At 49.7% G+C, this 13193-nt stretch overlaps 1 protein-coding gene across 1 annotated transcript in view; it reads left to right on the plus strand.

Moving 5' to 3' along the window:
• Positions 1-11072: 11072 nt before the first annotated feature.
• ANXA4 (annexin A4) overlaps positions 11073-13193 on the plus strand; it is a gene marked incomplete at its 5' end in the record, with an annotated part of 5808 nt that continues 3687 nt past the window's right edge. Inside the window, 5 exons of the mRNA XM_010131167.1 lie at positions 11073-11129; positions 11981-12056; positions 12443-12537; positions 12639-12752; positions 12930-13020. Of these exons, the coding sequence (XP_010129469.1) occupies positions 11073-11129; positions 11981-12056; positions 12443-12537; positions 12639-12752; positions 12930-13020 (433 nt within the window). The remainder of the gene's footprint in view (positions 11130-11980; positions 12057-12442; positions 12538-12638; positions 12753-12929; positions 13021-13193) is intronic.

A 13193-nucleotide genomic window follows, 5' to 3' on the forward strand; every position in this document is an offset into this window, starting at 1 on the left:
TATTTTCTAAATGGTGCGCTTAAACTTGACATCTCCGTGTCAGGGTCGTAAAAGCCCCGCGCTGCGACGCCTCTGGCTTGTCCCGAATTAGGAGCCTTGTCTTCACGCAGGCCCTGCCGGCACCTCGTTCGAGAGCCTCAAGTAACACTAGAACTCCAGATGCCCCCAGCCCTCAAAGCTCGTTGAGCACTTTAAACCTCCGTGGTTCTTTTAAAGCCCGCACCTGAGATTTCCTGTTAAATTACATCTTTCTCCTCCCCACCCCGGTACCTCCTGCAGCTCGCAGCGAGATGCTCATAAGCAGTGACCTGGCTCATCCGAAGAGCCCAAACCCTTGGGTCAGGCTTCAGAAAAGTTCAGTTTAGCTGGAATCTCATGAAATTTCCTTTAAAAGCTCATTGGATTCTTTTCAGCCTTTTTTCTCAGCAATCAGGAGGTTTTTCCAGCCTACAGCAGCCTCGGCAGCTGGATCCTCTCCTTCCAACGTGCGTTAACAGGGAAGGTCAGAGCCTGGATTTCATGAAAAAATGGAAGGGAAACATGAAAATGGCAAGAATTGGTTTTCCCAGCCCGCGACCCAGGCTACAGAACACCACGGAGCGTGTGCCTGCCAGAGCTGGGACAGGAGAGGAAAGCAGAGCCCGCTCGCGTTTTCCCGATGACTATTATTTCCTGTATGATGGTAATAACTACAGCCACCCTGCTGACAGCTCCTGTCCCGAGCGGAAGGGCCAGGCAGGCCCCGGTTACTGTGGGATGGCAAAAAGATTTACCCTCTGCACAGCCCTTTTCCTTCCTCCTGCGTCGCTTGTGGGCACGGGCTTCCAGCAATGCCAACGAGACTGGCTTGGCCTGTTGGAAACAGACCTGACTGGTTTTTCCTCGCAATGCTCCAAGACTTTCATGGCTCTCAGGATAGGCAAGTTCAATTGCTGGTGGTAATATTTAGCATGTTGGATACACAGTTAATGCTACTTCTCTTCCGTCACCCTTGTTCCCAGCAGTTCTCATCGATAAGGGTCTACAAGCCCACCCTGCAGACCTCAAAGCCCTCCTTGACCACTGCCATTAACCCATAGTTTGGTGGGTGCTGCGGAGTGGCTCCTACCTGCACCTCATTCCGAGTGTCATAACCAGCCACCCCGAGCTGACACCGCTGGATCTGCCACCCCTGGATCTGCCACCCCTTCAGCCTGTCAGCTAGTGTGAGCATGAACATGGTCCTTCATTTGGCAGGCTTTAATCTTCATTAATCCTTGCTCGGCTGTGGTTTGGGGCTAGGTGATGGTCAATGCAGAAGGTTCACTTGCCCTCCAGATTAAATATGAACTGGGTGAAGCCTCAGTTGACTCTATCCCTTTTAAACTTTGTTTTAATTACTCTGACCTGTGAAAGATGCCCAGGCATCTGTTAAGAGTGAGGTAAAACACCTAGTGCAAAGGGAGTACAATAACCAGTGATTTCTGGGGACTCTGCAGAACTGAACAACCTCCAAGGAAATTGGGCGTCTCTGTGGAGTGCAGGGAAATGACTCACTTCCACCCCAAGAAGACGAAGCGAACCACCGCGCAGCGAGCTGGCAGATGCGCTGCCGAGCATCCCAGCCGGGCACAGAGAAGGACCTTTTTAATGCACCTGGGAGTGCTGAGGTATAACACAGTTGGGTGTCAGAGCCACATCCACCTGTGGGGCCCCAGTGTTCTGGCCACAGGCACACAAACCCTGCTGGTGACCGCTCTGGGGAGCAAAAGCACCAGCAGCAGCCAATCCTCGGCTGCAGACACTGATATTCTTGATTCCAGAAGGAACGAGGCTCAGCGGCACTGCTGCACTCCCAGTGACCTTCACAGCGATCAGAGAGAACTGAGCCTGAAAGCTTTGAGTGCAAGAGCTCATCAGTGATTGCAGCAGAGATGTGGTCTAGGACCTCTCCAGGGTTAGCCTGGAGCAACTCCAGGGTGCTCCCAGTTTGTCTGCCTGCAGCGAGAAGCCTCAGTGTCACTAGTCCTGTCGATCCTAAACAAAAATTGAGGTGTTAAAATCCCGTGATGCGAGGTTTGAAATATTTGAGTCTTGACGGTGTGGTCAGCAGAGCTGTTTGCTGCATGTTGTCTCCCTGGTCCCCGGCGCCCTTCTACTGCGAAGAAAACGCGTTCAAATCCCCAGGAAGAAGCGCATTAATGCAGCTGCATCCCTCTGGATCAAACTTTCCAGACAGCTCAGCATTTTCTAAATAAAAACTTACGTTTGGAAAGGTTTCAGGAGCCTAACCTAAAAGCGAGGACACACTGGCCTCTCCTGGACGGTTCGAGAAGTGGTCACAAGGTAGAAAAGAGTTTTCTGCACTGGGTTTATGTAACCATCGCCGGGCCACAGTAACGGTGGTAATTTCCTGTAGTCAGTGCCTAATAATTAAGTGTTCTCAGCCAGTTATTTTTATCTTGATAAGGATGTTCCCTTCACCACACGCATTCACTGCAAAAATTTCTGTCAAGCTTCTCGTCAGGTAAAGGGTGGTAGAGCTATTTTATCCGTCGCTATTTCTGCCCTATTTTCTGGAATCCAAGCATTTCTTTTAAGTGTGCACCAGTGGCCCACAAGCACCACTCGTATGACCAGAAAAACCATCACTTTTCTTTACCGCCCCCAGGAAAAGGTCAGCTCTCAGTCATACTGTCACAGAGCTTGCGATTTGGCCAGGCTCAGAGTTCTGCAGGAGCAAAAAACCGCCAGATCTCTGATCTGCATTTTGCCTTTTAAAAACTAAACGTTTCCATCTCTTACGTGCTCCTGTTTGCCCCCATAAGGGCTCCTGGTTGCATCCTTTGTTCCTGTTGTGTTTTCTCGAGCGCAGCAGCCTGGTTTGCGTTGCTCTTTAGCACTAAACATCATGTTAAGATGTTTTCCCCAATCCCAGCACTGCACCAGCCAGCGAGTTTCTCTGCTATGTCCATGAAGGAAAGAACTCAGACGTGCCTTAGGAGTCCTCCTTAGCTGGGCAGTTGTAGCTCTGCTTCCATCCCCTACAAGTGGGTTACAGCCAGAGCAGCTGAGTAAGATAAAGCCTCATAGAGGAGAAAAAAAGTGAAAGCTACTCATTTCCTCTCAGAACTCTATGTATGCTAATTGGAGTAAACATTCATTAAGTCCGTTAAATGAAATTTAGGTTTGATAATGTGTTGAAGGCTGCTGGCAGCAATGGTGAAGCAGTTCGTAGCCTGCAGCTCTTCGGAAGGAAGGTTTGGGTTGTACCACAAATAATATGTAGCTCCCGCAGCGGCATTAGGAGTTTCCCTCACTCAAAGTCTCTCCGAGGAGCTGGCAAATGCCCTGGAGTGATACCTGGGGCTTAAATGGTATTAATTGCTCTTGATGGTGGAGGATTTTTTGAGATTAAATTGTTGTATTTGTACAAACAGTAACAAGAACGCAATTACAGTGGTCTAGGCCAGATTGTGCAAGGAAAGCACCTTCCCAGTGAGCGGTGGGAATGGCTCAGCAAGGCCAGGCAAGCCTCGGTGGTGTGAGGACTCCTGAGTGTCCTCTGCCACAGCTCTGCTGAGGATGGCAAAGCAGAAACAGAGGAAGGTGAGAAAACACAACTGGGATCAAGAGCAAGCGACAACTCGTATGACTGCAAAGTGCTCTTTTGAAGATAAAAGTGTGACCCCACAAGTGCCCAACCATCTTCACGACCCCACCATACAGGCGCTTGCTGACTCCAGTCCCCTTTGGAGGGTGTTCATTAACACCAGCAACCACCAAGCTGTCGGCCAACCAACAGCCCAGGACTATTTGCTTTCCCTGCTGTTTATAGCTTTAGTTAATAAAAGAAAACAGTAGGCTGGGCTCACGGCCAAGTGCAGCCTTAAGTTTCTGTGTCAGAGAGAGGCAGAGTGTGGGGGTATTTCTGAGACAGTGTCAACGTAGCATATGCTGTGGGACAGCAGCGTGGAAAGCACTGAGTGTGGTGGCACCCGAGACACTGTTGTAGCTGTCACTGTTAGAAATGGTACTGGCATCCAGGCTGTCCTCTGTGTGCCTGCCTGCAGAAGACACGAAGATCCCTGTCTTAAAAATCCTGTAATTGAAGCATGCTTGAAATAGGGAATTTGACTCCTGGCGTTTCCACACAGCTGCTCATCGCTGTCCCCCCTTACAGACCTTATTCTCCAAGGTGTGTAGACCACCCTAAGTGGTGTCTGGTTTTAAAGGCACTTTAGGTTAGAGGGGTTTTCTCAAATGACGCCTGCTCCCCTGTTCCTTCTTTGCCTTATGTGACCTGTAAGTTTATGTATCCACCCAGCTCTGCCCAGAGAGCCCTCGGCTCGCACGGCAGCACAGGTACGCTGTGCTCAGTGAAGTCCTGAATTGCTAAGAGGTGAGGTGCTGCATATTCCCCTGGTTCATACTGTGTGAAAACAGGGCTTCTAATGGTTATGGTGAGCAATGAAGAGCTAAGAACACTTTCATTTCTTGTGTGAATTGGGATATTTCAGTCTCCTCACCTCAAAAAAACCCAGTCTACCTATTTCAGGGAGTGTGTTTGTCACCTTCCTTCCTCTCTTTGTGTTAAAAGGGCTCCACTCAAAGAACAGGACAAAAGCTTTGGGCTGGCTCTTCCCAGGGTCTTCCCCAAAAGAGCATTGTTTCTACACGAAGGCTACCTCGGACTTGTGGAAATGGACTTTTCACCTCACACAGTGCTGAACTGGAGGTAAGGAGATATCCTTGCTCTAAGTGTGAAAAGAAAAGTAATTTGCTCTGCATTGAGTCGTAATAAACTTTGTGATTAATCTGCTATTAATATGCAGAATGTGAGAGTTCTTTACGCCCTTACAAGCACACAAAAATCGGTGCGTTAGAAAAGCAAGCACTGGTTTTCAGCCCCCACCCTCACCTCGGCTACCCGCTGCTATGGAGACACAGACTAACCGAGCTACGGCATCACATCGTAGCTCAACAGCACTTGGGCAACAACGGAATCACCCCATTCCCAGGGGCTGCCAATCACAAACTGCTGGTGCTTAGGTATAAAAATGACCATTGGCTTATGAACATCCTCAAAACAGCTGCATAATCCCCAAAGGCCCAGATCCTTCAACCTGTGGGAGGTTGGCTAAAGGGTTAGTGCCAGCGTTTGGACCTCGGTGAACGAGGGAGGCTGTTTCTGTGCAGCTAGAGGCAGGTACCTGCTAATCATTCAAAATCTCTCCTTCCAGCACCACTCTTTGAGGTGCAAATGTAAAAGGCTGGGTCCTCAGGGCAAAACCACAAATGCTGCTATTTTCCAAGAAGTTCAGCTCTGTTGTTTTTGTGGGACCTAGAATAAATACCTCCTTCCTATGGGGCTGGCTGCTTGAGCTCAATTCATTTACTTTATGCACACTGCCCCGTCTTTCTGTAACCTTTCATTTTTATTATGTCTTTTGTGGAGATGGATGCACAGCAGGATGGAGTGGGAACACAGAACAGATATGCAACCAAGTGAAGTCTGGGGATTTGGAGAGCTTTACTACAGGGGAGTTTAAAATAATCACTGGGACAAATACGAAATGTCAGTGAAAAGAAAAGCCACGTGCTTTGTCACTGCACTGATAGGAACCGTGCTCTTGTCCATTGCTGTCCCTCCTCTGATGTGAGCACAGCAAAGCTCTGTTGGACAGGGCTTCAGGCTGGAGAGATTTCAGGAGGCTGCAGCCATTCCTTCCCTTAAGAGATGAAAACAGCCTGCTGAAACCTGAGCAGACCCTAGACAAAGGGCTCCTGGAGAGACAAAGCTTTGCCTCCTGAACCTTACATAGGAAATTTCTCCTGGAGCAACAAGCCCTCACCTTCCTTGGGGAGCAGCTCCTGCAGCGAGGTACCACAGACAACCGTTGCCCTAAACCCCCTGTCCTTGCAGAGAAGCTTGGATAACTCTCCGCATGGCCAGAAGCTTTTGTACTTAGTATTTTTCTTTCTTTTCTGGTCCAAATAATGATGAGTGTCTGACTTGGATGGCTATGGAGCCAGCATCCATAACCAGCCAAGATTATAGGGACCTCGGCTGTGGTCAGGATCTGACTACACCTACGTGACTAATTCTGCATGGCCAAAAAACATCCACACCAACATTTTGCATCTTCAAGTATTCCTCCCTACTTGGAGCCTCTCCCAGGGGGAAAGAAAAGGTTGAGATATGCAAGTCATGAATGGCAGGATTGGTGCAATATTTAAAGGATAAATAACTTCTGAAGAAGGTTAATAACTTAGGGACTTAATTACTGTTACATACTCCAGTGACTGCAGTGTCAGAGCCATCCAGTCCTCAGGGCTGCAGAGGCAGGAGAACAAACAGAAGAATGAAGCTTTTAAAAACACACAAGCTAAAAAAAAATCAGAGGCACCATAAGATGGAAAAAACCCAGCAGTTCTCCCACTGGTGGATTAAAATGAGCGGGTATGGGCCCAGAGCAGGAGACAGCTGACGTGAGAGGAAGGGACGAGCATAGAAACTTTAACAGACATAGGAAAGAGAAGAGTTTTCCTTAGCGACCGTCAATAATATGTTCTAGTCCGTACGGACCCGTGGTTGGGGTAAAGTGCCAGATTTGCAAGGAAAGAGACTCTGCAATGGAAAAGGAGAGTGCTTGTGGCTGAGCCGTGTTTTTCTGCTCCCCTCAGCTCAACGTCCCCTGCAGCAGCAGCGAGCGAGTGGATGCTGGGCCCCTGTGGGGTTGGTTTGGGGTGGTTTGCAGCAGCGCTATAAAAAGCTGACTGCACAGACATGCTCACTGGAGCCAGCCTGCCTTCAGCCGAGCTGCTAAATTTAGGTCTGTTCCAGCAAAAGAGTGTGTGCAAAAAGGGATGAGAGAGAAGTGTTGCATGAGCCGGAAAAAAGAACCCGAGAGGGCTGATTTATCCAGTATATCTGTCCTCCTGACATCAGAGGAGAGCAAAGTCCCTGAGAATGCACGCAGGGAAGACAAGATACGTGTTACTGCAAGGTTGATTTCCCTCTGTCAGCCTCAGAGTCTTGTCCAAGGCTGACCCTGGCGGTGCCACATCAGGGTAAAAGTGAGGTCCCTTTGCCTGAAGTGGTTTGACTTTAGGGCTGTGCCTTTTACTGGGGCAACAATAATCATCTGTATGAAAATAATCCTTCTAACAGAAATCATGGCTGTTTGCGATGCAAAGCTCTTGGACGAGGGGGAATGATGCTGAAGACCTGCAGAGGTGCTGCGGGAGCAAAGGAGACGCGAAGTGGGTAAGAAATCCCCACACACAACACAGGGGAAGGAACAGGACTTCTTGCTGACGACTGTTGCTGTCTGTGTGCTCCAGCCGTCGTCCCCCTCGCTCCCCCCTTGGGTAAGCCCTTTCACACGACATCAGAGGCTGGCTGTTCTCTGTGTCCCCAGAGCTCTCCACAGGCAATGCTGGGGAGGGCGGAAGCCATCCCAGCCTGCCAGGCCACCTTCACTTGCAAGGACCCCTGTGTCACCCCAAAGGTGCATTTCCTAAATGTGCGTTAGGCTCCCTGGGGACTCTCTCCTTGCTCTGGATTGCAACCAGCTGCTTACGGAAGGGCAGAGGAGGGGAGCAGGGCTGGAATGAGCAGGGCTGGATTGCCTTCCCGTCAGGCGTGCGAGAAACGCTGCTCTGCGCGAGTCCCACCCCGCTCCAGGGCGGGGACTTTGCACCCAGGGCCAGCCGAGCAAAGCGCTCCCATCCCGGCCAAGGCACCCGCCTGGGACAGCAGGTGAGTGCCAAGCTAACTGGGGAGTCCCCTTTGGCATGGGGCAGGGGTCGCATGGCTAGAGGTGCCTGGGAAGGTGCCAAGCACTGTCCCCGCTTGCCAGACCACAGTGGCTGGTCCTTCAGCTGAGTGGGACTGGACAGCCCTTGGCTGGGGGATGCCTCATCGGGGCCAGGACACCAGGGCGTTGGGGCAGCCCTGGAGGTGCCGGCCTGGGGCGAGGAATGACGGGGAGGCGGGTTGTGGGAAGGAGGAAGATGGCCGACTCTTCCCAGGCGCAGGGAGTGCAGGTTTTGCTTCCTATTTCTGCCGTGCCCCAGCTGGCCCGTCCTCCCCGCTGGATGCTGGAGTGGGGCGGGCACGGCAGGGGCTTGTCGAGCAGCTTTGGGTGGGTGCCTGGGCTGAGGTGAGGAGGACAAGGCTCTGCTCCCTCAGCAGTACGTTTATATTCCTTCTGAGGGCAGTGGGCGGGGAAAGGTCATTGTGTGGGAGATGCTGGGATATTTCAGCTGGCTTGGAGCTCGCCAGCAGAAGGGAGATCCTTTCCTGAGCTGCACATGGGGTAGGATCAGAGTCAGTCACCCTGCAATAAGCCCCAGAGCTACCCCGGGGTAGCTCTGCCTCCCCAAAGCACAGCCAGCTGCAGAGGGAACAGCTGTATCCGGCACACTGGGAACCGCTGGCATGGGCAGAGCCATGGAAAAGCTGATCTGGCGCAGGGTGTGGGTTTGTGTTTGAGTAAACGTGCACGGAACGAAGGAACTGGTCAAACAAGTCCAGTGTTTGCCTGGCAAGGGGACAGGTCACAAAATGCTGGTTTTGCACTCCAGATCCTGTGTGTGGGGTTGGCAACAAGTTTGTGAGCTCAAACTTGGGGAAAAACCCTGTGTTTACATCCCGTGAAGCTGTTGGGAGCTGTTGGGAGCTGGGCGTGCCCTGTGCGCAGTGGGGAAAACTTGATTCAGAGCGAGCCGGGGTTGAACTGATCCTATCTCATCTGTCTTCTGATCAATGAAGGTTATTCTGGATGCAACTTTTAGAGGACATTAATGTAGACTTAAAACTGCCTGATGAGCCGGTAAAGCTGCCAGGAAAAGGCCATCCATGGGGAAAATGTGAATAATGGGAGGGATGTCTCGTACACCGGCACTCTGTGATCTGGCCACTGTGTTTTGAGCCTGTTCTAAGCCCAGTTTGCTGCATCACCTGGCTCAGGCTTTTATTGTGGGATGAAACAAATAACCGCAGGACAGGGATTAGCCAGGGCCCCTTAGCACTTGGACCTGACTCTCTGCATGCAGAGTTCAGTGTTGCTCCTTTTCTGAAGCCATTTTTCCCTGTTTGAGCTGCAGGCCAGGAACTGTGTCAAGCTGCAGAGCGCTGGCAAAGCTGCCTGAGCAGTTCCTTCCTCCCTACTAGAAAAGGGGAGAGTTTTGTTCATCTAATGCCCCAGCCTGAGCTGTTCACGGGGATGCCTTCACCTGTGAGAGGGAGCGAGGGGGTTTGCGGGACAGAACCTGGATGAACTGCTGAGCGCTTCCACCAGGAACTTGAGCGGATCATTTCTCATGGCACCACAGACACAAATGTACTGGGAACAAATAGCATCTGCTGATGGTGCAGTGAGTTGGGCACCGCTGCCTTTTGCAGTGCTCTGCTCTTTATATTCCCAGTGACATTTAAGCTGGATGAGAAATCGGAATCTTACAGTCAATATTCGAGTGACATTTGTGTGGTAACTGGATCTTGCAGGAGCACTTGCCCTGAGTCCAGGACACGCATCCTTTCCTCATATTTTGGTTTTTTTTTCTTTCTGCCAGCTCATTTGCGCTCAGAATTTTTTACCTCCCACCTCCTTTTCTTTGTTTACTGACCTTTCTTGTAATTGCCTCGCTAGACCAACCTGTTTCGTATTCCTGCTTCTGTGTACAAACCCACCGAATGGTAAAACAGCATCAGAAAAACATCTGTGAAATCCAAAGCCATTTTTAGTGTCTGGCTAAAGTGAATAAAGTCGCCTTTATATTTCTGTAAAAGGTTAGAGAAGAGCCAAGATGACTTTTCTGAGGTGTAGGTCATAATTTGACCACTGAAATCTATAATCAAAAGCAAACTCCACACTAATAATTTTCCATATGTTGCTTGTTGCACAGGATATAATAACCTATGGGTGACCTGGAGAGCACTGGGGAGTGCCTGTGCGTAACACATCTATGGCCAGTGTCATACTGGGAGTTAACTTGCCTGAACAGCACCCTCGATGGGATGCCAGATTTGTAAGAGTCATGTGAAGCATGAGCAAAGACGCTGCTGTTCTTGCACAACTCTTGGGGCTCACTGATAGCAGCGATTAAGCACCACGAGCAGGATTAAGGAGAAGTGTCGTCAGCCGCTGGCATCGCTGCCCAAGGCCTTTAGTGTGAGATGCTCAGCTTAGGCTCTGCTGAACTTGAGTTGTGGGGAAATGAACCTTGTGCTAGTAATGGACATCCTGTCAACTGGCCGCGGGTATGGGAAAACACTTTGGGTGGTCAGGTATAGGCCGTACACATGGAAACAAAATCATGAGCAGAGAAAATAACCCTGGGGAGATGGCATTAAGCTGTATTTTCCTGAGGGCTTTAATAGGCAGGTAGAACTGCAGCCCTACAAGGGATTACACCTCACACCAAACCAAGGAGACGTGGAATACAGCAGATTTTAAGTAAGAAGGAAAATAATGCTCTTGTCCCAGTCCTCAAGCGAGGTTATCCTCTGCATCCTCACCTACACCTTGGTGTTATCTCTGCCTCCCAGGGAGTCCCTGCGAGGGCTGTTAGGACTATGCAGACCTCACCCTAATTCACCTGGTAAGGTCAAAGCCATGTGCCTGGAGGGGCTGATTTTCTTTACTCCTAGGGCAGTGTTGTCTGCGTCTCTGAGTAGCCTCAGCCAGGCTGTCACACTAGCGACAGAAAAACTAGAAAGAAAAGGTCTTAGTAGATGTGGCGCTGAAGGACATGGTTTAGGGACCCTGGCAGTGCAGAGTGAATGGTTGGACTCGGTGATCTTAAAGGTCTCTTTCAACCAGGTGATTCTGTGATTCTGTGATGGTGTGCTTGTGCAGCACACCCCTGCCCAGACAGGGTGAGGCAGCCTTGGTTCGTGGGTACAGCGCAGGGCTGGAAGCTCAGGGGTGCTGCTGTGGGCATTCAGAAGGGCTCTTGAAGTGTTGCTCTTAGTCCTCGGAGAAATTCGGTGGTTACTTAACCAGCCCCATGAACTGGGAAGGGCAGGGATATTCTGTGAATGATTTGCTAGAAAACTAACACTCCCTCTGGTTTTATTACAGTTGTCTAACTGCCTGGGGACGCAGACAATAGCAGCTGGACCCAACAGGAGCGCGATGGTGAGTGTGTGTTTGCTGTGCCACGCTGTGCCAAGCGTTTATCTGATCAGATAACCGAGGGGAGTGTAGCTCAGATAAGGACACAGCAGGAAGAACATGGTCCCTGTCTGTCACTTGATGGGAGCTGAGGTTATCGCTTCTCTCTGCTTCCTCATGCTAGAGAACAGCCCACGCATAGGGACCTTTCCATTTTGGGACTTAATGGAAAATCCTATCAGATATTAGTTCAAAGAGCATGAATTTCCCCAGATAAACGTATTGTTCTTCCCAGGTTCACCCTGCAAGGCAGCCAGATGTTATGGGAGTTATCCCAGTGCCTCTGCAGGCGGCCTAACCTACACGAGTGTTTTGCTGGTGATTTTCACGGGAACAGGGAGAGCTTTTAAGAGGCACTGTAGTCCCACCGAAATGGCATGGACAGGAGGCAGGAGAAACCTTGTTTGTGAATCAGAACGCTGGGCTTCCTGGTGTGTTATTTTAGGGCTCTGGGAACAGCTTCTCCTGTGCTGTACATGGAAAACTGCTGGGAAGAAGCTCCAGCGGGACTGAACAGAGATGTTGGACTGCCTGCCATTATTTAATTGGAAACCAGATCCTCCACGGGCACCTATATGGAGATATGTTCTCCTTTAATTGTGTGCCTGTGGCTTATTTCCTATGTGGCTGGGAAGTCTCTTTCGCTTTAGGGTAGGATGGAAGCCTGCTATAAAAGCACTCATGCTTGGTGGGTGGACTTGACTTGCTGTCGCCGTGTTTGTGTCTTTGGAATTCTGTATTTTTTTAATTCAACTCTACTGTATGTGTGTATCACTGTGAATGTGCCTCTGATAACTCCTCTTCTGTGGGTTTAGGCAACAATCAAGGGGGTCTCGAGTTTCAGTGCTGAGCAAGAAGCACAGGCGCTAAGGAAGGCTATGAAGGGATTTGGTAAGTCGATCTCCCTCCACTGTTAAACCCTCTTTTTTCCCCTGAGCATCGGGAATGTTTTGTCTCATGGTTTGTTAGAGGGGAAGTTGAGCTGTTTGCATTGCTCCACTGCCCTATGAGGAAAGGAATTGAGTAAATTCATCAGGCTGAGACTTTCCAACTGGAAATCCAAGTCTTGGCCACAAAACCACCCCTAGACAGGCTCTTGTCTCTCCTCGGTGTGGTACGGCCCTGCTGCTGGCTGGCTTGAGGTCCATCTGTGCTCTGACCTAATCCCCAGGGTGTGTAAGGAACAGAAGATGGCTAATGGCACACTCTGGACAAGACCAGAGCACGCGTCTGGTTCCTGTGCAAGCAGCCTGACTGGTTCCCATTGGTTTTTGCAGGCACAGATGAAGATGCCATCATTGACATCTTGACCAAACTAAATGTTTCCCAACGTCAGCAAGTTCTGATCACCTATAAAAGCACTATTGGCAGGGTAGGTGGTCTTCAGAGATGAAGAAAAGAGGTGAATGCATTCTTCCTGTTCTCAAACTCTGTATCTTCTCCCAACTCCTTTCTCCTCTCTCCACGTTCTAGGATTTGATTGATGACTTGAAGTCGGAGCTGAGTGGGAATTTTGAAAGGGTGATCATTGGTATGATGACTCCTACCACCATGTACGACGTGCATGAGCTGAGGAGGGCTCTAAAGGTTCAGAAATCTTCTTTTTATGTTGCTTAAGTTCTGGTCAATTTAGTATGATATGACACAATTATACAATTATTATTAATTTATTATTAACTTATGTATAATTTAAAAAAAAAATCCTTGTTACACATCAAAACCATGGTCATAATAACCTTGGATCTCACCTTTGCAATCCCCTAGGGTGCAGGAACAGATGAAGGTTGCCTGATTGAAATTCTGGCTTCTCGCACAAATGAAGAGATACGGCGCATTAATGAGAACTACAAACTGCGTATGTGGTGCAGATGGAAGCCATTCTCATACCGACTGAAAAGTCACTTGTGTGTGTGCATGGACCTGTGCAGAGGAAGGAGAAGGGTCTGGTAGCCTTTAAATGTGAAAAATAAGCCAATATGGCAATTGTCATTTGTCCAGAGAGAACCTCAGAGTTAAACAAGTGGCAGC

Source organism: Buceros rhinoceros, unplaced genomic scaffold, assembly GCF_000710305.1.
Source record: "Buceros rhinoceros silvestris isolate BGI_N320 unplaced genomic scaffold, ASM71030v1 scaffold21622, whole genome shotgun sequence".
In the NCBI taxonomy this organism is placed as follows: domain Eukaryota; kingdom Metazoa; phylum Chordata; class Aves; order Bucerotiformes; family Bucerotidae; genus Buceros; species Buceros rhinoceros.